This window comes from Oryzias latipes, chromosome 4 (assembly GCF_002234675.1).
Source record: "Oryzias latipes chromosome 4, ASM223467v1".
In the NCBI taxonomy this organism is placed as follows: Eukaryota; Metazoa; Chordata; class Actinopteri; order Beloniformes; family Adrianichthyidae; genus Oryzias; species Oryzias latipes.
In genome coordinates, this window is record NC_019862.2 from 9617803 (window position 1) to 9642595 (window position 24793).

At 39.6% G+C, this 24793-nt stretch overlaps 1 protein-coding gene across 27 annotated transcripts in view; it reads right to left on the reverse strand.

Moving 5' to 3' along the window:
* Positions 1-1612: 1612 nt before the first annotated feature.
* Positions 1613-24793, reverse strand: part of adgrl2 (adhesion G protein-coupled receptor L2) — a 106638-nt gene continuing 83457 nt past the window's right edge. For 3 of the 27 annotated variants that reach the window (XM_023954151.1, XM_023954158.1, XM_023954156.1), the window contains 17 exons: positions 24245-24283; positions 22308-22491; positions 21576-21698; positions 21288-21493; positions 20461-20634; positions 19245-19457; positions 18313-18533; positions 17633-17699; positions 13611-13702; positions 12064-12108; positions 11802-11828; positions 10964-11132; positions 10661-10792; positions 8182-8278; positions 6870-6998; positions 5865-5882; positions 1613-4192 (listed from right to left, as the gene is read on the reverse strand). In XM_023954151.1, the coding sequence (XP_023809919.1) occupies positions 3357-4192; positions 5865-5882; positions 6870-6998; positions 8182-8278; positions 10661-10792; positions 10964-11132; positions 11802-11828; positions 12064-12108; positions 13611-13702; positions 17633-17699; positions 18313-18533; positions 19245-19457; positions 20461-20634; positions 21288-21493; positions 21576-21698; positions 22308-22491; positions 24245-24283 (2772 nt within the window). In that variant the 3' untranslated portion in view covers positions 1613-3356. Of the gene's footprint in view, positions 4193-4797; positions 4837-5830; positions 5883-6869; positions 6999-8181; positions 8279-10660; positions 10793-10963; positions 11133-11801; positions 11829-12063; positions 12109-13610; positions 13703-17632; positions 17700-18312; positions 18534-19244; positions 19458-20460; positions 20635-21287; positions 21494-21575; positions 21699-22307; positions 22492-24244; positions 24284-24793 lie in introns of all 27 variants that reach the window. The other 24 variants (XM_023954157.1, XM_023954176.1, XM_023954177.1 and 21 more) reach the window with 18 other exon arrangements.

Consider the following 24793-nt stretch of genomic DNA (forward strand, 5'->3'; position numbering starts at 1 on the left):
TAGACATTTAATAAATTTATCATTTAATTGTTCTGTTAATTAAAATTTCATAAATAGCAGGTTTTTCTCACTGTGTGGACAAAAAGAAATATTTCTAGAATTTCAGGAGTTTTTGTCTTTATCTCCCCATGTTTAGTCTGTAATTAGTCTCATACTTGTGTTTGGTCAGGAGTGCATCGGTCTTAATCAGTTTCCCCGTTCTGCTGACGGCGCTTTCTTCCTTGTTTTCAGGGCCGAGCAGCTCTGTGGGAAGAACCAAGCTCTCTGCCCCTCATCTACAATCCTACATCTTAATCAATGTTTAACGAGGGGCTATCCTCTCCCTCAGCAAAACACAGAGGATATAAGGGGAGCACGTGCTCGTGATGAGGCCACACGCAAAGTCTGAAGGTGCTGAGGCCGAACTCCGTCTCGCAGATGAATAGTCACAGATCATATTTCCCTGCCCCCAAAATGAAAATAAACCTGCTTACCCGCAAAGTTTACCAGTGTCTAAGGTCAGAGTGTGAAGATAAACAAAGACTGAGGAGGTGAGGTAAGAGGGGAAATTACTTTTTGGTTTTTTTGCAGATTGAAAACAAGAGTGTGCAACTCTAATTGTGGGCTTTCTTGTTTGCTGTTTTTGGAAATTTCTGTGCTGAAGAGCTTTTTTTTCACTTTCAGGAGAACCAAACAAGCTGCTTCTGAGTAAGTCATGCAAAAAAAACAAAGTTGTTGAAAGCAAGGCCACGTTTTTGTTATGTGCTAAAGAGAAACACCAAATCGATCTTTTTTTTTCCTGAGGAAAGCCTTTTTAACCGGAAAACTTGATTATGAAAAAATAAAGCAAAACAATCGAATACTTCTGTCTCAAATTCTTCATCACCTATTAGTATTTTTAATTTATATTGTAAATGTTAATCTTTATGTCTCAGGGAAAATAACTACTCTTTATAAAAATAGATCGTGGTTTACTTTGCAAGACGATTTTTTTTTCTCTTCTCATTGTCATGCACGTCCTTATCTGTGCCATTTCAACTGGCAAAAATAAAATAAAATAAACAAAAACCCAAATGCTCTAAACTGACATTCAAGGTCTCTGTATGGGAAAAAAAAGATCACAAAAATAGAAGTGATCCATTTGACAATTTGAAGATAATTGCACAAAATGCCACATAATTGTTGCAAAAGTTAAACAACACACTGCACTATGTGCTCTAACATAAAGTGCATTCCTGCCACATTCTGAGTCATTTCCTTCAATGCCAAATGATAAACAGTGCAATTTCTACTCACCCTGCTGTGAGCTGTCAGTCTGCCTCGACTGCCGTTATGTCAAAATGCTTTGTAAATTAGCATAACCTGAGGCGTAAAGCACACAGGAACTGAGTGTGGGCTTGAGCAGCAGCAGACATTAATTAGAGCAAATATGTGTCATAGCCAGGAATATTATGTATTATATCTTCCTACAACTGCAGCCATGTGTAACATTGACCACTTGTTAGGCCCCAGACTGTTCTCCACTCCCACGCAGCATTGCAGCCAATATCTCACTGCAGGATTTCCACTGTGTCAGGCCCTTTAATTGTTCCCAATCTAGTGCTCACTCAATAATGTACTAAGTGGACAATTCTTTCAACCAGTGTCATTTTTGAGCCTTTATTAGTGTAACAACCACACAGAGGAACATTTACAATGCAACTCTCCTACCTGAGTTTGTCATCTTTGAATCACATGGACATGATTTGGCTTCTCTAACACACGGTGGCATGAGCTCACTCTACTCTGCAGCGATTGAAGAAAACAAAAAATAAAGCAAATAAATCCTCCAGGAACATAATCAACTGACCTTTCAAGGTGCTCGGGGCGTACTTGTAACCTGAGTCGAAAGTGTCATTTTTTTGTCCATAGCAAAATAATCAAACCTCATTTTCTAAAATTGTAGCAAAAACACAAACCATTAAAAAGCAACTGGCATTTGACAAAAAATCTCACATTTATTGTATTTGTTAAACAAGTGTTGAACTTTACATCAGTCTTAAGTGATGAGCCCCTTATGTTTACATAGAAAACATGAGCTACAGTACAGCATGTTTACCAGTGCTGGAAAATATTCACACATTTCCCATTGATTTCTGGGAAAGATTTTTAATAAATAAAATATCCAAACCCGAGCGGAAGAACAACAGTTATGATAAAAACTTTATCCTCAAAACTCTCGCCCAACACTACGTATGACTTTTAAAAATATCTGTTTGGATTAGGATTACACAAAAAAACTGTGCAATGCATAAAATGATCTTAATTGGGTTTTGTTTTAATCCCACTCTACTAAAGTAATGCCACTTTGGCAAAGTAATACAAACATTACAATGAGCAATATCAACCAAACTCATGAAGCAAAAAACACTGTTCACAAGTGGAAAATGTGAAGATGATTCCTTGTTGTTGGCTGACTCCTCTCTTTTAAAAGCCTTTATGTTCAAACGTACAACCATGAATGAAGTGTTGGAATCATAAACACACTGTATAGCATATGTGCAACTTCTACACAATAGGCTCTGAAATGTTAAAATTTTGCAATTAAAAGGTTTCTTTATATTTATGGTTTGCCATGGATTTTTATTTTACACTAGCAATACAACAAAATATATATTTGAGCAGTTTTCCTTGACAACAGTTCAAGTTACAGCTGAGAAAATATAAGGCCAGGGGCTTGATTGCTAGTGGTTTTACAATCCAAACTTCATCGTAATGGGGAGTGGCCACAAACTCATACTCATTTTCCAACTGTTTGATCCGGAGCATTTCACAAACATGTCCGTGCTCTGGTCCAGGGATGGAGGTTCATCTACAGTAAAAAAAAACATGTTGGGGAATGTATGTACAACCTTTTGACAGGAAAACTGCTGATAGGATGTAGCTAGAAATGTTGCTCTTTTACTTCTCCTCTTTTTTTTATTCTTTTTTATTTTTTAGATATTTTTTGTTATTTTTTTCCATTTTCTTATCTTAAAAGTTTTCTCAATTCTTCAACAGCAGCAGCACATTTAAATACATTGTTGGCTTGTCTCTTAAAATTGAAATCTGACTCTGCATTTTATGTACAGTCTCTTTAAAACTTTGCACCGTCATTGCTGTGCTCCGAGTCTATGGGATTGTTGGGAAGAGAGAAAGACTGGAGTGATTTAGTGGAGAAAGAAGGTTGCGGATGGAAGGGTGGGGAGGGAGTTTGCCAATGGAGAGCGTGCGTGACGGGGCTTCTAAGTTCTCCTTAAAATAAAAACAAACACCTCCCCTTTTCCCTTCACAAGTTTCTCCTCCAGGATCCAGGTCTGTGTGAAGGGTGGGGTGGTTTGGGGATGATTACAATACGTTTAAAGGCTGGTCACTAATTGCATCTGTCCTTCCCGTACGTCACCTTCTGTGATGCAGTCTTCTTTTGTGACGGGGATAATGTAGCCATCATGGTTCTCCTGTCCTATTTGATAATAGGCTTGGAGTTGGTGGCCAGCCCCTAAGTTCGGCATGCTCTTATAATAAACGTCCTCACTCTCGCTCTCCTTTGTGGGGGACAAATCCTCCACAACATCGGGGCTGCTCTCTGGACACGGAGAGTCTCTCAGATTAGGCATACTAGTATACAAGGAGTCTCTGTTTGGGGACTCCAGATTATCATCAGGGTTGGTGGGCGTCAGCTGGCTGACGAAGGTGTCCACTTCCCCGTCGGTCTTCACTTTCTTCTGGGGTGCGTACAGAAGCGAGTGAGTCCGCTGGGGGATGAGAGGCGCCTCCAGGTCCTGCTGGTTGTGCAGCTCCAGGCCCACTGCGTCACTCACGTGCACCAAAGACGAAGCGTCAGCCACAATGGAGGGGCCTTCACTGCCGCGGCCACCTACCACCGTCACCTTGGGTGGAGCCCGCTCCGTGTGGTGGTGATGGTGGTACTGCGGAGGCTGCTGGTGGCGGAGGGGGTGACGTAAACTGGAGGGCTGTTGCTGACTTTTGTTACAGGCACGCAGGTTGTTGTGCACAAGCTCAGATATGATCATTTTCTCAAAGGCAGCATCATCCAGACTGAGGCCGCAGTCCACCACCTGCACACTCTCATCAAAGTCCCCATTACGAAGTGAGTAGCTATTGTTAAAGTTACCATTTAGCGGTAGTGTATCCATTGCACTTGTATCCCTCACTGCGTTGTTCATTGAGTGTCCTGGAGAGAAAAGGAAAATGTGAGGTGATTTTAGTCAACAAACTTAAAAAAAATAAAGAAAACACGATTTTAATGCTGTTTAGGATGCAGTTTCATATGGAAAACTAAAAAGTGAATAAAGCCATGCCACAAATCTGTTAGTTGGGCATAATCGTCAACATACACTGGCATATGCATGCATTATTAGCCAAAGGAAATCATTTTACTTTCTCAAATTTTAACCTTCTTGCTCATAAACTGTTGTGAAAAAAGCAAGACATTATGCAATTAGGTCTGCCACGAAAGTGACAAAGCACCTAAAAGGATCCCAAACAACATTAAGAAACAAATCAAAACAGTAATCACAACACACCGGGCAACGGGAGATGTCCACAATTACACAGCCACAACACTTACAGGTTTCTAGCTACTATTAAGTTGGATGTGCTGAAGTGTAGGAAGATGAGGAAATAAAAAAAAAAGTAGACAGAGAAGGGAAAGTAGATTTCTATTAGCACGGGTCAGCCATCTTTGTTTTTACTACAAGGGGAGCCCACAAGCAGCACTTCATCATCATCATCATCATCATACACAGCAGATGAAAAGAGTCACTTTAGACAACTCACATCATGTTTGTCTGCTCAGGCTATCTGGTCTAAGAGCAGCTGATGTACAAAAGAAAGTAAAATGATTTATTGTAACATGAAAAATCACTCCAAAACAAAGAAAAATGTAAAGAAAAAGTCGTCACTGCAACGTTTAAGAGCAAGGGTTCAGCAAATGAAACAAACAAGCATTAAACCGCTTTTACTTTCATGAATGAAATGTCAACAGTTATTTTTGTGGGTTCTCTCCTCTCTTTTTTTGCTTTTTCTTTTTGGAGTTGACTTTGTGTCAGTACACTTGCTGTCCATTAGTTGGCAGCTTGTGTACCCAAAGCTAGCAAAGGTCAGAGCTTGCCCACAGCCCGGCACTTGGCATCCATCACAGTAACAGTTCCCAGTGAGACTCCGGTCACTAGCAGAACAGCTCAAGAAAACACAGCCGCTGCAGAGGTCAGGTGCAGTCATGTTAGGAATTTCTCAAAGCATGGAGGTCATGGAAGGAAACAGCAAGATATACTTTCCTTTTTTTTTTTTTTCTAAAGCTAAGAGAAGAAATAAAAGCACAATAAATGAGCCATTTTACAGAACCTATAAGAAAAGAAGAAAAGTTTAGGGGAAAATAAGTGAGAAAAATTGAGCAGCTGCTGCCACGACTTCCATTTGTTAATGCTTCCCAAGAGCAATTGAGCGTTCAGACAAATGTTGTCTGGGAGGATGTGACAGAAATACCACTGGACACAGAGACTGCTGAGTGCCTAATGCGGACAGATGTTACGAGACAAGCACAAAAAAAAGATGAATGCTGCTTTCTAACAGATTCAGAGCCAATAAACAAATTAGAAAAAAAACAACAACAACAAAAAGCAGAGCAGAGGTCTTTTGTTATAATCAATTCACCAATCAAATATATTGTTTTGCTTCGGATTAAAGTTTCATTCTCGTGAATCAATTTGTGAACCACTTGCTCACTGAGTGTGTGTTAATGGCCTAAAGTAAACCAGGTGACAGTGCCAGGGATTGGGTTTTTTAAATAAGCATGCTGAAAAAAATTTACATTTGATAGGCAAAGTTAAGTTTTACTCCCATACTTGTCTCTCTGTAGGTCACTAGAGGAAAGCACAAGGGAAAAGCACAAAACACAGAAAAGATGCTAATTCAGTTTCAAACAACAGACAAATGCAACCACAGTGTGACCTCAACAAATGCTTAAATGTCATTTGTGAACACAATACTGTTATATAAAAGATAAAATATAATAGAAAATTATTTATCTGCATTTGAACAATTTAAATCAACTTAGAAATGTTTTTTTTAAAGACCCACTCTGATAATAATTGTGCTTTTGGGGCTTTTAACATTTTCTGGACATTTTTTGTGATGATTGAGGGTATAAATTATGAAGCTTAGGCTTAAAATCGCATTTCTGAGTTGAACTTTATTCAAATCGTTGTGAACACGGAGCGGACGATGAAATATGTTAAAAAAAAATCTGATTTATGACAAAGAAAATAAGCTGGGCGTATGTGGAGCCTCCTGCTCTGCCAACGGCCCCGCCCACAACTCAGAGGCGAACTTCTAATAAACTACTTTTTTTAAATTTATTTTTAAATTAGACCTAAGATGATCTGAGTGGGTCTTTCACACGTTAAAGAAAAATGCTTCCAATAAAAGCCAAAATATTTTTTATATTTTTTAATAAGTCTAAAAGAAATACATCTTCATGATTGTAGAGTTTATACTACAGCGTTGAGTCTCCACCACTCTTTACATTAGGACACTTTCTATCTCTTTGCCATCGTTAAAATAATGGTCCATCAAGACAAATATGTGAATACAGAGTCTGTTTTGAGGTGAACCACATAATCTCTCCTGAAAAATGTGTGTGAGAACACACACATTTTGCAGTGCACACGGTCTTTAAGGAGCACACGCTAAGTGCTGCAGCAGGGGGAGGGTAATTCAAATGGAAAGGTGACGGTGCAGATCTTCGTGCATTTCATTTGGCCTGCTGAAAACTTGAATGAAGAAGGGACAGGGAGAAACAAAAAGTGAAGAAAAGACATACAACAGGTGAAAGAAATAAACAAGCACACCTGGAGAGTTAAACACTGGAGCTGTGGGGGTGTTACACACGACTGTCTCAGCCAGTAAGGTGTTATAAGGGTTGTTAGTGCCTTGTGGTCGCAGAAGAGGATTTGTTAGTAGGTAATTCCCCGTCATTCCTGGAGTGGTAAGACAGAGGATAATCAGTTAATTTTGGCAGTTGACTAAAAATTGTATTAAGAAATTAAATAAAAGTATTTAGAAACTTTTAAGGTTTTAAGTATATAAAAAAAACAATAAAAAAGCAACTACAGAGAAGCAGGAGAGATTTTTTTGCACAAAGCCTGATCTGTATCATTTTTCTCTTTTTTCTCTCACAGTGTGTTTTAAGGATCTAAAGTATTTCCACTGCCATTTATCACCTGTGTTAAATGCCATCTGTCATATTGAGAAGTCTCCAGGGATGTTTTTAATGACATGGAAGTGCTTCAAGGAGATAGAGCCTTCCTTCAGTGCACTAACTCTCCAGGGTAACTACTGCACCCTGGAGTGATCAATATCCAACCTTTGCATTAACATCCCTAAGAGAAGGTGTTTCAGGATAAAAACCTAGGTCGTAGCTGATGTTCAAAAAGGAAAAATGTACTTCAAAAGGCCTTGATGTAAGGTTCTGTCAGTAAGAGGAGACACATCGCCGTGGAGACAAAAGTCAGAGGAGGCGAGGTTAAGCTACCTTGGTGGAAACCCACTTTCCCCTCTCATGCTTGGAAAGCCATTTCAGAAGCAACTGAGAGCCTAACATCTCACTAAGCACTCCGGGTCAGCCAGAGTTGAACATCATCTTCTCATCATCATATTTGTGCTCAAACTAAATAATAAATGACTCCCCCCCCCATCTATCCTGCAGAAATCCTCCTGAAGAGGTCAACAAATATGCCAACTAATAAATGGTCTTTTGCTGGATGATAGGAAATTACTTTCCTTGTTTTAGTTTTGTTTGGGTGTCCCCCCGAGTCTTGGTTTGGACTTTAGGTTGCTAGCACTTTCAAAAAAAGCGGGGAGGACACCAGACAGGGAACAACTTGGTTCCAATTTTAAACTGATGTTAGCAGCCAGACTGACTGCACCATGTCTGAGTAAGGACTTCTGCAACTCAGAGCAGACAGAACACACTAAAGGCCTCAGTCATCTCTGTTTATTTTTTTTATCAACCACTGTCTTCTGCCCTTCTGAGATGAAGGCATTTATTACTAGTGATCGGACCATGTATGGTGGTGAGATCATTCAAGCTTGAAGGTGGCATTTCTAGCTAGATGGTGACATGTGTGTACAGGTGTGCAGGATAATGAGGTGTGAACTGACCTTGGTTAAGGGTGGAGGTGCTGTTGATGTCACCTGAGATAAAGGAGGACTCAGACTGCTTTCTTACGGTGTCATTCCACATTCTCCTGATACGACTCTGTCAGGTCAACAAGGGACAGCCGTTAGGACTTTGAACAAGCCCGTGCACCTTACAGATCAACTTTCACTGAATTCATCTAAAAATCTGCCTCACCTAACTATAAATGTTTAGCAAGGATGGGGCAATCCTAATTTTAACATTCCCTGATTATATATACAGTATATATATATATATATATATATATATATACAGTATATATATATATATATATATATATATATATATATATATATATATCACTGGCCTTTACCTCCACCTTTTTGGACAAAGCTAAAGCTTAAAGGGATGTATTTCTAAAATCACTGCACATTCAATTAGAAATATTAGCCTATAATAAGAAAAGATTAATGCAAATGTACATTTTTGCAACTGAGGCTTTTTCTGCAGTAATCTCCTGCAATGCTCTTAAAATAGTCCAATACTGTGTCCTGTGCACATGGTGTTAGTGAAAAAAAAAGGATAAGAGGGAGTGCTAAAAAGGGTAGAACAGAAAAAAGGGATTCATGCAGCAGGAGCTGGTTGTTAAATATGGAACTATCTTGTTGGGTTTGTGATGCCTAATGCAGCTTTTTTTGTACAGTAATGTACAGTACATATTTAAAAAAATATCTTATATCATTAAAAAAAATCAGACGCTCCTAAGTTTTTCACTCTTTATAACAGAATCACCTCAAATGAACTGAAATGTTTTTTCCACTAAAGCAAAAAACAGGTATTGCAAATAAATATACTGTTGGACTTTTCATTCAATTTTCTGTCAAAGGCCTTTTGGCAACAATTGAAGCCTCGAATCCTCTCCAGAGATTCTTCCTCAAGCTTGGCTCACCTGTTCTTTGAAACTGTCACTCATTCTTCGCAGCAAACAGGGAAGCCAAAATTAGATGAGAAGCATCTAATCTGCCAGCTGCAGCTCTGCAGAGATCATTTATTGTTCCGGTTGAGTCATTTGAATTTATTAAGTTCTGCTGTGGACAATCCTAATTTTTCATTTACTCAGCATTTTCCAACATCTGCTTTTTTTTCGATCATCATAAGTCATCTCTTAGCCACTGTCAACTGAAATCATTCCCTTGACATGATCTCACTGTTACCGGGTTTGAACCGCTTTAACCAGTTAATGTTTACTGTCGGGTTTCCTCCTTTCCTCTCCTTGTTTCTGCGTGAAATTGCTGCACTGATTTTTGCACCTCTGTTATGTTCGTCCATCTGAAAAAACGCAGCCGTGGACCTCATTTATCATGGCCACTGGTCTGGTCACTTTTTTGACCGAGGTCTTTTGTCCAACATAACTCAATTTGGCTGAATGGCCAGATCCTGGAACTCTGACTTTTTGTTTAAGAATGATGTTGTGTTTTTGGTTTCTTTAATTGCTGAAAAAAACAGCTATCATTATTCTTTAAAGCCTTCCTTGAATCTGGACAAAGTTCCCTAAAATCCAATGTTACCTCTCCACCTTTGGCTGTTTATATACTGCAAACAGTCTTATTAGGCATATTTGTCAAATTTTAAGTCAAATTTTTAAAGTGATATAATTTGCATTAAATGCCACATTTTAATGACATTGAATGATATATTTTTAATTAATATTATTAAATTAATAAATAATCAATTTTTAACTTTATATCCAAATAAAACAAATGCTTATTTTTAATTATCGGTACAAATGAGGCTGCATTTAGATTTTTTTGTACTTTTGGATGGTATTTTCTGTTATATTTTTTATTTTCTGTTGTTTTGGGCTGTGTTTCTTTTTCTATGCCATTTTTTTCCAGATCTGTGCCTAATTGTCCGGAGCACCTGATTGGGCGAGAATCTCCAGGGCAGCATTTAAATACTGAGCATCTTCTGTTGGAACACCCTGACCCCAGCTGGCAGCAACAGAGCTGATGTTTTCTCTGTTTACACAAGCTTTGGGCCTAAAAAAATGTGGCTTTTTTGTGTAAATAGTTGCTTTTTTGCCCCTCTACATTCATTCCTGGGGTCTTTGTGAGAGTTTTTGAGTCGTTACAGCACTTAAATCGTTTTTCCTGCCTTTATGAGGCAAATCAAGACAAATCAACTTTCCTTAGAAACCAGTAGACATTTTGCCACATTTAGGATTTTACTAAGCATTGCCATTTATCCAAAACTTTAAAGTAGCACACTTTTAATAGTCAAGTTATAGATAAATCCTGTGTGACAAACTGAGAAAAATTACTTTTAATTTGGGAAATCTGTTGAAAGGTGTAAACTTGAGCGGGTCTGAACATTTTTCATCAATGGAGTTTATTTTTTACTATCCAAATCATCAAAATGTAGAGGGTCATAGAGGTTGAAATGATCTTCTTTCAACATATCTGTATTGTTTGAGCGAATGTAGGTCTGCAGCTGCTGTACTACCTGTGTACCAGAAGAGTAGCGTGCACTGGTCCGCGTGGCTGAAGTCTTAGCGGAGCCATGCGAGCTCTCTGTGGCAGTCAGCCCGCCACAGCAGTACGTGTGGCGGAAGCTCTTACTGTACTCTTTGCGAACCTGCAAGGACACAGACACAGGCTGTTTCATTCAAAAGCAGTAGTCTTTGATCATCCATATAGTGACGTGTGGAGAAAATCAGAAAGCCAGATTATTGAATTCCTTTAGTGTAATCATCAAGGGAACTCTGGGAAGGCCAAGTTTGACCAATGAAGACTAAAACATGCTTACTTTTTTCTGGAGAAGGCAGTGGAAAATAAAGATAAACATCCCTTGGAAGGTGTTGAATATGGTGAAGAGGTATGCCATGACTATGGAGGCCTCACTGATGAAGAAGAGACCAAAGGACCACGTGAGACCCAGCAGGCACAGCAGGGCAAAAGCCCCCATGACCCAGGACCTGCAAGAAAGAAAATACAAAGAAAAACAAAAGCTTCAGTAGACAATCTTTAACATTAAACTCAAATACGACTCCAATTTTAGTTCTAGGTGAACAAAAGTGAGAACTAAAATATGTTATCACACTAACAATCAGTTAAAAAATCCCCCTCATTTCTTGCACAGTTTAGGCCAACAAAGTGTTTGCCTTTGGACGGATAGGAAGAAAACAAAACTTAAATTGTTTTAATTTTCTTTGCAGTAATGTACACATTCCTATGTTAAAGTGTAGTGCGCAGAAAAATTAGCACAGAATAATAAAAGAATCCAACTTTAAAAGGAGTTCACATTGACCCCCATTGTGTGCCTTTGTGTCAAAACAAAAACAAAAAAATTGCAGATGTAAAAATGTGAAGGAAATACTGTCTAAAAGTCCCATGGAACCATAACAAACCAACAGCGGTCAAATCTCAGTGCACAAGTGCACAAAAACACAACTAGAACCACAACACAGCACTAATTACAATAGTGAAAGTGACCAGCCACAAGGACAGAGCACGAAAAGCTTTGAAGCAGCATTTTGTGAGAGGATGAACGAGCAAAAGAAAGAAAAGGACAGAAAGATTTCAAAAGAAAAAAAGGAGAGTGGGGAGAGTCAGCTGAAGAGAAACTCTAGGCGAAATGTTCTTACTTGATAAACCGTTTATTATCTTCATAACTAGAAAGCATGACAAGCAGGAAAAAGAAACACAATTAGATCAGAGGGAAGGACAGCGTGTGTTAGTTGGCACTTAAGACTGAATTGATTCAAGGGAAATGATGTGTTTCGCTGTTAATGATTCATAAACATGAAGCAAAACATTTAGTAAAAGAACCTCATCTGTGGTTGATCTAGCATTTTTTTGGTGCTGTTGTGTGGGTAAATTTATTTGAGGTGCATGATAAAAGCTTACCCAGGCAAATCTGTGTTATAGTAGCCATCACAAACGCGATAATTACTGGTGTGGATTGCAGAACAGAGAGAGACGGAGGACGAGGATGAGAGGAGAAAAGAGAGGAGAGGGTGCGCGTTAGCTTTGCCTTCACATGCAGCATGCAATGACCGTTGCGCTCCGCTGAGTGAACCCAGGCACAAAACCACACAAAGAAAATGAGCACAAAAAGACCTGCTTTTTATACACGGTGGGGTTTGTCAGTATAAACAAACTTAAATTAAACAATTTATAACACCCAAGTAGAAAATGTAAACCAATGCCAAAGCCACTTAATGTGGTCTGCTGTGGTTTCTGTAAAAGTGCTCCAACACAAACAAGGCATCTAAATAAGTCATTGATTCTTTTGCATGTTTCCTGTCTTACCATAGTGTATTATTGCACATTAAAAAAAAAATGATATAAACTAATGTTTGTGCAAAAAACAATGACCTTTATCCTCAAAAATATATTTAAAAATTCCTGCAGAAAATTAAATTGGGCATTTTTACAGAAAGACTGAAGAAAAAAACAGAAGAAGACTTTTTCTTATGATGAGTTAATTATAATAATGCCGTTTTTAGGCGAAATCATAAAACCTGTGTGGTTTTCTAGGGCATAATTTCTGCAGAGGGGCAGGATTTCATCAGATACTTGCCATTGAGTTGTGAGCGGGACTGTTGGAGGGAGTAAGCCTGCCCTCATTTCCCATTAACCCTTTGTTTACACTCTCTCCTGTTAGCTTAAACCCCCTCGCAATCCCAACCTAACATTACAGTGGCAGGGCTATTAAGCAGGTCGGCCAATGATCAACGGGTCGGCGGTTTCAATCCCCGCTCCCCCAGCCAACCGTTGTTGTGTCCTTGGACAAGACACTTTTGCCTCCCTGCCTCCAGCGTTTCTCTGGTACTTTTTACAAACTGCATTTTTTTGTCTACTTCTGGTTCACAACAACTTGTATACAGAAATACTCGGAAATGCCGAATATTGATGAATGAATATTAATTTTCTTTATATAATGTCCACTATCATGAGAAAAATGCTACAAGAGCATGTCAAAAACACATTTTTCATTGGAGTGGGTCTTTAAAAAATGGCAAAAAGTTTTCACTTCAGAAGTAAGGTCAGTTCAGGAGAGAGGTGTTATCTTCCATAATAAATAATTCCTGTTTATTTTCTATCTTCTTTCTGAATTACAAGCAGTGATGTATTAAAAATCTGTCTGCCACATCCCTGAAGTAAACAGGTGTGATAGCAGTCCAGCTGTACGCTTTCCTACTATAACATTGTTTTCAAGCTGAAGTTTGGAGAATAACAATGTCACAAAGGTTATTTTTGAAAAGAACAATAACACAAAAATGCCTTCAAGCAACATTGTGACTCAAAATCTGCAAATAGTTAAAACTATACATTTGTACATATGTATTTCCTTAAAGGTTGGGAAGTCAAAAACCAAACCCAGAGGAGTAAAATAAATGTTTATGCATTATCAAAGTGGCAGAATAAAAGGTTTGTAATGCCTCACTTACTTAATATTCTCCAGTCGGCTAGAGTCTGGTTTCAGGGTGGTAGAGTGCTTCACCATTTTGTACATTGTGATCACCAGGAAGATGAGATTGAGCTGTCAAAACAGAGTAATGGCAGCATTAATTCATGAAGATGTAAGGCTTGAGATATAACAGAAAGAAAGAAAAAACTGTTAATTTGTCTGTAAGTATTAAAAGCGGAGAGCCTTCAACTCTCTGCGTGTCCGCAGACTAATCCAATAAACATCTATCGTCCCTGCTAGAATCAGACAGGCCGACTGGCGCCAAATTTAGTGTCATTCTATATCAATAAGAGCATGGAAATGCATTAAAATCCATCACTGTGGAGAAAAAAAAGAGCTCACAGCAGCAGCAGTCGAGCAACGTCAGTGGGGGGAAGGAAAGTAGCAGAAAAAGAAACAAGAGAGGCTCTTGTTGTACAAAACAAATGCATATCATTTTGTGCACGTAGTGAAATATTATAAGGCGGAACCAGCAGCAAAAAGCTGGAGGGAACCTGGCATGTTTTGTTCGACTCTCCTGTGTGTGCTGATGAAAAGAGTGAGACAGAAAAGGAGAAAGGCCGCGCTTTCTTGCTTGTTTTAAAGTATTAAATCTTAAGGGAGAGGGCGGCACATATCAGGCTGAGACAAGGATACGATGTGCAGCGTCTCTGAGAACATTTCTTTGGTACCTTGAAAATCAATAGTTTGATTTAGAGACACAAAAGGCGAGATGGTCCAGCAAGGGGCCCCTTCGAATAATTTACTTCAAAAACATTTATTCTAGGGCAAAGTAGTCCTCCACACAGCATGTACAAGCACTCGTGGCAGATGCAACAAACTGTGTTTGTCCTGCCACCCAGCCATGTATAAATAATGCCAAGGAATGTCTGAGCAAATAATTGAGACGTGTGTCTCCAATGGAGCGTATCAAAGAACCAAATAAAAGAGTGGAGCACCAGACACAACATACGAATAAACACATTTGCAAGGAAAAAAAGCCTCGTCTCTTTTTGGTCGAAGTGGTGAGTTTCGATGCCATTGTATTATTTTTAGAAGATCAGAAAAAGGGGAAAAAAAATGGCGATGAATTGGCGATATGAGGGACCTTTGTGAGCTGGACACAGTCATTCACTCTTGAGCAGAAATGTCTCGGTGTTTGGGTACACGGAGTTATCAAAAGACCGCCTGTGATCAATACATCACCCCTCCACATGCAATCAACTCATGGAGCCGTACACAATAAGTCAAGCTCTGAAAGAAAGGGGGGGGGGGGGTAACTGCAGGGGAAGAAAGAAAGAAAGAAAGAAAAAAAAGGTGAGAGGTTGGGGGAACAAAAAATAAAGTAAAAAAAATAAAACAGATGCCTTTTTTTGTATCATATAAACCATGTTTTATTTCACAGCTATCAGCTATTATTTCTTTCAGCCGTCTGCATGAGTCAGACTGTGCTGGTGATTGCAGGGAGGGGGGGGTGGGGGGTGGGGCAAGGACTTTTGAAGACCCCTTTCACACATGGAGTGCTGACATAGATCCAATGAGACAGAGGAGAGGGACACAGTACTTTAAAGTAATCCAACAGCATGGCACATGTTCCCACCCCCACTGACATGCTTTCGCGGGCCTTCCCGGGGGATCCCTCTTGCTGGAGCAGAGCTGCCTTGCTTCCATACTTCACTCTGTCTCTGAATCATCACTGCAAGCCATGCAGAAGCACCTCGCCTCACTGGGACTGAGGAGAAAGCTTTTTCTGAAGTGGACTGTGTGTGTACACACTGAACTCCAAATGAACTGAGGGGGATAAAATATTAAAGGTGCAGATGGAGCTGTCCAGATGACAAGAACTGCTCGCGATGTGTCATGATCCAAAAGGCCTTGTGTTGAAGCTATCTCAAGCATACTAATGTCTCCCCTCACCACTCATTACTTCCGTGTTCCCCTTTCATGGAGCTAATACCTCCTGTGCCCAGAGACATGCAACTCTGCCTTAGAACATGGATCCAAATGCCTGTAGTGCTGCTGTTTTGAGGCTTTGAAGCAATAAAAACACGAATGGCCTTGAAAAAAAAAACACTCTTACTTGATTTAGATGCGTTTTAGCTTCCAAACAGCCAAAACTTCACACTTGTCTCATATTTGTTTGCACTTTCTTGCTTGTGTGCCTTGTCTCATTGACAAGGACAAAGCCAATTTGTCGAGAAACCAGGGTCATGGATGTTGTAGACAAACCTTGCTCCAGCACGCTCCCCTGAGATGCCCCTTTCTACAGTGCTTTGTCTTTTTGAGACAGTTGTTGCACAGAACCAGAGGAGCAATGGCCTATGCCTGAGCTGGAGCAACAAAACCTCATTCCTGTCACACATTAGCTCTGTAACAATACATTAGCTCCTCACAGGGTCATGATTCTATCTCTCCGGTCATCACCGCTGGGATCCCGATCATCATTTCCACAGCAAACATATTTTTCATGCAAATTACAATGCGAGTAACACTCGATTGGAAAACAATGAGGGCCCAATTTAGGAAAAGGAAACATATTCCTGTGTGGCTGACAGAGCATTTGCTGAGACAGGAAGAAATGTATGTTTTGCTTTAATGCAATGCTGGCCTTTCTTCAATTATAACCTCTTGCATTCAAAGCGGTGGAGGGAGGGGAAAAAAGGAAGGAAACAACAAAGGCGCCTTTCAGCCTTTGCTCAAAGATATTTCAGTCCAATGTAGACCTTTGACAGGTCTTCTGTGCGCATCCTTATCCATCTTTAAAAACTACTTGGAGAGGCTTGTTTTGCTTTGAGGAAACTGTGAAATGCAGTTCAGTGAGAGGATTCCTCTTTTATTTATTTGACCGTCGCACAAAGAGCTGCTCTGTGCTGAAAGCTCTGACCAGTCCTCCCATGTGCAGGCACTTGGTTGAATTTAGCACGACTGCCACCGTCTCCTTAGCATGTTATTCGGTGTTCAACACAGGTCACTTCGTCTGTAGATACTGTACAAGCCATTAGACTGGATAACCAACACGGGGCTGAACAAATGCCACCCAACCTCTCTGCATGGAAGCAAGAACCTCCCCATCCATCCATTTTCACCGGAGCAAACAGTGTGATCGTCTGTCAGGATACATATGACAGATGCCATGTGCTATTTCCTTTTTTCTCGTGCAAAGTCGAACTCCCCAAGGTCTCATTCTTCTGAGCCTTGCTGATGGAATAGGAGATAATAATGTCATGACCACTAAATAATTGCATGCCTTTATAGGACGTATGTCAATATGATATGCTATAGTCCTTCACCTTAGACAGCCCTTGACTAAACATAGAGGTGCATTTGCTTTTGCTCTCCCTGACAATCCCATCTGCTATTTACAAAAAGCAGAAAAACGATCAGGCAAAAAGATGCAGAGGAAGGTGAAAGGAGTAATAAACCTCGACATTGTAAGTCCGCTTCCAAAAACACACACTGGCCCAGTTTGGAATTTTCTTTTTTTTTTTCCCTGTCCTGGAAAAAACATAAGAGTAAATTCTATTTTTTAAATTTTTTCGTATTTGTGAAATGCAAATTTTTTTTATCAAATATTAGTATATGATGTCTTCAAATTTGTTTTACGTGGAAACTGGATGTGTTCATTCTGAATAATAAATCCTGCTAACTTTTCTATGTACAGTGTTTACCTTCTAAAATTAACCTGCAATAGGTGAAATCTACATAATAGGATTACAGATTTTTAGGCTGTAAAATCCCTTTCTACACCCGTTAAGCACTTTCCTCTCTTGTTTCATTTTGAAAAAGGAAAACAAGGATCTGATTGTGTTTAAAGATGTATGTAAATTTGGCAAACTGAACAGATTCCTGGGCACGGAGGACATTGGTTGATAAGGTTAAGGTGACCACAATTTAGCGAAGGGCCACTGTATTAGTATTATTGTGTGTACTTATTTTTTATCTTCCTGCATCTCTTTTAAAAATGTCATCCAAACTTCTATGCACTCTGTCAGTCTCAATATTGAAAGCAGAAACAAAACTTACCATGATTATAAAGGTGACGGGTCCGATAAAACTCCATATGAAATGATTGTCCACTCTTAGCCAGCAGCTACAAAGAGAAGAGAAATGTGAGCTTTCAACAAAGCTTAAAACAAAGTCACATTTATACTAATATTTCTGCTCATAATTATAGAAATACCTCTGCTTACTGATGATATCTAGTGTGTGGCTGATTACTTTTGAGTCTAACCTGGAAGGTTTTTTATCTTGGCTAAACATTAATTCATCTTCACAAAAACGGAGGAAAGGTCTGAAGCAGTCTCTCATAATAAACAAGTCTTAAATGTGATTTGACCATTAATCTGTGTGAAAGGCTTTTTTCTGCACAGTGCACTTCTCTTTAAGAGAGCATTTACAAACAAGAGGTCACAGGAGGGTCCTTCAGCAGACAGGCATTAATGTAGCTGCGCCCTCCGGTGAAGCCACAGTATTGAGGCTGTCAGCCTCTTTCATTGACATAAAAAATTGAACAGCTGCCCATCCCTGGCAAAAATCGCTCAAATGTTTTGGTGTGGGTCTCCTGGGACCAGCATAGGGTGCAGGAAGAGATGATGAGTTGATTGCATCTCAAAGTCAGCCACACATAGACACAGCAGGTAAGCCGGCGCAGCGTTTCGCTCAGCATGTCAGCCAGGCATTTTGGAGAAGAGAGCTTTATTTACGCTTTCTCGGTCCCGTAGCTCCTATAGTCTATAGCTGCAGAGACGCCAACCACGATGGCAGGGAAGAGGTAGCCCGACACATAGTAGTACTTTTTCCGTGAGTATTCGCTCTCAAACACTTCCACAAGCATGAGGTACAGCTGGACTCCTTCAAGACACATCCAGGAGAAGGAAGCCAGGAAAAAGAAATGGAGGATCCCTGCTATAATGGCGCATCCGATCTGTGACAAAATAGACATTGATTTCAGCAAAATGAAGCTAGGAATCATACAAATAGCATTTACTGAAACATGACAGCATATCGAACAAAGACTTTTTTTTATAGTGCACACAAAATATATAGTAATTTTTTTCTATAATCCAGTAAAAAGATGACATTCTCCATTTTTGCTTCTCCCATTCAACAGAATGTATATCAAAGAGAGTGATAAAAACCCCAATGAATATTCATTCTCCACATGGGTTCTGACTTAGCACGCATCTACTTTTTCCATTAGAACAGCAGAAATTAAAATGTCATGTGTAATGTGAGGTTAGAGGAAGCCGATGCAAACACAGAGCTCTGCTCTGAAAGGTTTGAATCCAGGCTGACTGTGGAAAAAAAAAGGTTTTGTATTTTTCTAAAATTGAAGGAAAAATATGGATAAAAAAAGAGGTTTTAAAACGGTATGTTCGCCATGGCAACGGAGACTTTAAGTGAAAGAGAAAAAAAAGGCCTGTCAAATGCTAGACATGTCTCCTTAGTAATCTGCAATAATGGCGCTGTCCCGCACATGTCATGTCAGGGACAAGCAGGGAAGGTTACAAACAAACAACTCTTAAAGCGTATCCATTTTTCACTGAAAGGCACTTTTGTTTTGCTTAGAGAGCTGACAGAGTGTGGAAAGAATGCATCAAAATCAAATCTATAAACTAAAATCCGTCCTGCTTACCCTGTGTTCCGTCATATCGATCCCAATTAGGAATATTAACTCTGCAATGAAGAGATTTAAGCACAGGTTCTTGTGGATGGTGTTGCGGTCGCTCTGCAGGCCCCGAAAGAAGCAGAAGGTGAAGATGCAGATGCTGAGGCAGACGAGGGACACCACGATGCCGACGCGAGTGATGACTGACAGGAGAAGCTCGTGATGCTCCCTAATGTTGGCCTGGAACAAAAACAAAAACTTGCATTAAAAAGTGTTACTTTAGCGCTTTTACACTGCAAACTATTTGATACTTGCAAAACCTTGCTTTTAGACATTCCAAATATTTTACCAGGTTTTAAGATGTTTTAACTTATTTTTGTCCCACAGCTGTCCAAACAAAATCCTTTTGCCCCATTCTCTTGACAAAAGAAAAACTTGACCTAAAACTTGAGTTTAGACTAAAATTGCAATAGATTTTTGGTTCAATTTTAAGGATAAATAAACTACAATCAGGTACTCTGTATAAAAACTAAAAAATTACAAACCTTGTGGTTAGAACCAGCAAACAAATACGTTTATTGGTTTTATTGGTTGTACAACATTCACGATTAAGACATTCTATTTAACATGCTTGTGTGGAAGTTCCACGTTTTCAGATTCTGATATCTTAAGATTTGTTGTTTAGTAGAAATGACTTGCTGTGTGGACACATAATTTTACAACTTTCTAACGATTTTCTTTTTAAGATGAGTGTTCTTTTCCTTATTTTTAGGCTACCTGTTTTTGCACAAATTTGGCTAACACTAAATTACACAGAATGATTTACCTGATGCGTGAATTTAATATCAGATGAGATAGCAAAACGCCTCATTCCCACAGCAACATATGTCATAAATTTGGAGAAAACAAAAGTATACTCTTAAGTGTCACTCTGTCTTTAGTACTTCACCCACTAACTCCGTGTCTCTTTCTTCTAGAGGTTGAGTAATTTTAAAATGAAATTCTTTGCATCAGTGTTCTCTCCTGCCAACATTTTGACTGTAATTGCCACTGACTTAAAAAAAAAGCAGGAAAACTATAAAGGGAGATGAATTTATGGATTTGATAAATCAATTTTGCATTTCTTAGGTACAGATTAATTTTGTATTGATCAATCCCTTTTTAAAGCCCAGCCTTAATCACTGCTATTCAGAAAAAACTATGATATCTGAACCCAAAACGATCTAGAAAAGATGGGACATACTGAGATTTCACGGTGTGCCATGAGGACGGCGAAGTTGGTGAGGTGACTGCAGGAGCAGGTGGTGTGCGTTTTGTTGTAGTTCAGGAGTTTGCAGCCTTGGGTGGACCAGTAGCCTGTCATACTCCTTTCGGAGTAATTCCAAAAAGAGCAATTGGCATTGAAGTAGTGCTCCATCTGCAGATAACAAGAGATATGGTTAAGTGTCCAAATAATTGACTTCCTGAAATTGAAGCACATGTAGAACATGAGGCCATTTACCCCCTACTCATACAAAGCACTTTTCTACACTGATATGGATGAGGATTTTTCACTTCACAGCTCTCATGAAGCAATTCATATGTTGTATCTCATTTGGCACGTGCTTGCCAAATCTAGCGAAGCATAGTTGAGTATATGAGGCCTTAATAACAGAGAAGCGTAATTGTTTGATGGCATGTCTGTGGAACGGCACAATTCCTCTGATAAAGAACGGAGTCATCCACAGTCCTCTGGGAACTCCAGTGACAACTTTAAAAGACAGAAGATAATTGGTGCTCCAGCAATTTCTTCCTAGATTGTGAGGCTAATCTAGGAGTTAATATCCCCACTATGAAAGAAAATGTGTTTCATTTGTATTCCAGTGTTGATTAAAGAATTAGTTTTCATTAAGAATTCACTTAAGTCCTAAAGACTTATTTAATTTGATGTTCAGTGACTTAAATAAACTGCTGACTGACCTAGCCAGACATTTACTTTTCAGAGCTGTGGATCTCTGTCTCTCCAGGTTCCCTCCCACATATTTTCTTTTTTTTTCTCTTTTACATGACCCTTCCTGTGGGGAGACTCACGTCAATGTGCTCCAAGGTGAAAATCACCGGCTCGTTAATGAATACACGGCTCGACTCTTTGTTGATCGAAGCTGCAATGATGTCAGAGTTGACAGCCACAGACACGTTGCGACCATACGCCTCATTTGCCATCTTGATGGTGGCGTTTTCCGTACTGAGGAACTGGCTTAGGTTTTTGTAAAGCACAAAAACCAACTTGGCAATCCCTGCAAAGTGGAAGACGGCATCAGAATGAGGCAGAATGCATGTCTCTTTTCAGGATTTACTTTCACTTCTTTTTTAACTTACCATTTCGGCTGTTGAGCTTAACAGTGTTGGCAGAGAGCTGGATTGAGATTCCATTCTTGCTTGATTGTGGAAATTTAAAGTCCTGGACTGGACCATCCGTGCTGAGAACGTACACATCCAGGACTGCCGTGAGGACGGGAGCAGATAACGGTTTGAGAAAAAAGAAACACATATGACAAAAAGCAGAAAAAGGACAATGTTACATTTTTGCAGGAAATAGGAAAATATTTTCTGAGTTTCAGAAAAAATTAATAAAGATATGCCAATCATGAAATAGTTTCTTTTGTTCAATGTAAATCGCTAAACTGCAAAGATGAAACAAAAGGAAAACTGTTGTGTATCAATTAAAGACCCATAAAGAGAGTAAAAGATTGAATAAACAGTTTTTTTGACTCCACAGCAGGCTAATGTTCACATTAATGTATAGAGTTACAAGGTCTAGATGCATACATTAATAAAGTAAGCATGCACAATCAGAGAATCCAGTCTATTTAATTGTCCCATATTCATCACTTTGTCAGTAAGTGACTCGTTAAACCTAATGCGTGTTGTTTTTCTTTTCCCTCGGGGTCTAAACGTTTATGATGAAAACAGCATTGGTTTTTCACGAAGCGGCCTTGCTTTCCTATCACAGAAATGACTCTTTCAATGAACGGAAAGTAATCAAATTAACTGAGCTTGCATTGATCTCAAAGTCTTGTCATTTCCTCTTTCTGACTCAGCTTTACTTACTTATATTATCTGCAGGGACCTTGACAATGGCGGGTTCCATGAGGTTGTCAGCGAGGACAAAGGCCCCTTCCTCCAGTGTATCCAGTAACATGGTGGCAGCGTGAGTCTGCTCAGTGCTGTTCATGTCCTGCCAGGACTTTAGGGCCTCCGGTCGCAAAAGGTTGTCCACCGTGTCCACAATGGCCTGCATCAAAAACCCAAGACAGACGAACCAACAACAGCAACAAAAGAGATGGAAGATTACACAATAATATTTATGATAACGGTTAGATCCCAGATATACAGATCATGCAGACAGTCAATGAATGAAAACTGGTGTTGAAGCTTACGTCTAGGGGATTTAAACAAAAGGTGATGGGTTATTTTTATTTAATTTTTTATAAAGTACCAGACGTAAACTGTACATGAATGTTTTCTATATGCTGTGGACCTTGAAGGTAGACCCGACGAGTGGGGAAGAAAGTGAACATTAGCAGCGACGGGGATTCAGTTTCTTTTTCAAGGACGTTGCATCGAGGCAGACACTTTGCTGTGCATTGAGCCCATCAGGCCTGTCTGATAACAGGATATTAAGAGATGTCCTGATGAAAGAACCAAAGGCTGTTCTCAATTAACATTCTCTAATTGCACCACTCAATGTACAACTCTATGACCAGTTTTACAGCCCCCCCCCCAAAAAATAAAGCTTTAAAAATGTCAGGGAAATTTGAATAATATATTACACCATAGCCTTTCTAGCAAACATTAAAACGAGCCAAAGCCCCCAGAGCATGACTTTGGGGGTCGGGTACATTCGGGGATAATGTCAGGAAATAATGTGTCTAATCAACCAGTCAATGCTGGTGACTTTTGGTGGAAGGCATGAGGGGGAGTGCAGCTAATGTGAGGTTGTGTCAAGCACGGCAGATGTCAGATACTGCTGACTCACCAAACCCTGCCCTCGTGCTGTCATTAGCTCAATAAATGTTGTGATTTACATTGATGCAGCTTCACTGCACATCATTACAATCAAAAATAAGGGAAGGCATGGACGCTCATAGTTGTTAGATAATTTGTTACTTATTTGTTTCATTCTCCTGCTTTGTTTAGAAGAACGCATTTTTGGACGGGCTAATTAACTCGATCCATTTTAACACCCTCCCAAAGGAGAGATTTAGGTTGTGTGGGATGCACTGGGAACAGGTGAAGGACGGTGATGTCCCCGACACAAGAGGGAGATTTGAGGACAAAATACTCTATTGTGTGAAGCTCCGCCCACAATAAGATAGGAAGGAAAAAAAGCACTTTTTTTTCCATTGCCACTCATTCAGTTTTTCAAACGCAGCTTTAGATTCAAAGACAACTGTGTTCTTTTTTTTCCTTGCATGCAGTAAAGGATCAAGTGTGTTCCCTTAATAAGAACAATGTCCTAATGAAACACATCTGAGCTTGTGCAATTGAAAGGCGTCTGATGTTGTGCTGAGCAAAAGCAAAACCTTTGCAACAAAGCAGCAAATCCCAGATCAAACGAATAATGAGAGGGATGTAAGAACAGGATGTTTGCTCGAGTTGTGTTGTTAGGCATCCAGGCGTGCACTCTTGAGCAAACACAATAAACACACAACAGGAAATGCAGAACAAATGACAAAATGAACCATAATGCGCCTGTGATTGCACAGAAAAAACAACTGAGATATGAAAAAGAAAAAAAAAAGAAAAAGCTCCCCTCACTAATCGGAGGTGACTTCTCTTTGACTTGGAGAGCAAACGGGTATGGCTGTGTGTCAAAAAGCTGCTCAGAAAAAAATAAAAATAAAATAACACAGGAAGCACAAGGAGGAAAGAATACATGACAGTGCATTAGATACATGCTGCTGGGGTGTAGCTGGGCACATACAACTGTGTAAGGATAGAGGGGACAGCAGCAAGCAGAGCGGGCAGAAGCATTGCTTCAGTACCTTCATGTATGCTCTGCATGTCCTTTCTCTCTTTTGAAGCTTTTTATCAGAAAAGGAGGAGAAAACAAAACAGAGACAAGTAATTTGCACATGTTTGTAAGTGTGCATGAAAACATGCACATCCAGGACTGCTGTGAGCAGTTTTATAAACGATCCGATCCCCAAATATATTTTGCTGCTGATCTGCTTCAGTAGAAGTCTCAGAATAGAGTCATTAAAAACAAAAATTAAAGGCACAGTCCAATCATCTTATGATCAATTTTAAAAGCTTTTCCAGTGGTATTTTAAACATAATGTTGGAATTTGTAACCGAAATAACAAAACCTGTGTCGGTTTCTAGGACAGAGCTTTTACAGAGCGGCAAGAGTTTATCAGAAATTTGCCAGCGAGTTGTGTTGGCGCAAAGTAAGCACCAACTGTGCTCATCGCTTTGATTATACTCTGTCCCGCTAGCTTACGAAGCCCTAAAAAACCAGACCTAACATTACAGGTGCAACAAAATGATGAGCTTGGACCTGCCGATTGTGTTTTCTACGTCACATATACGAT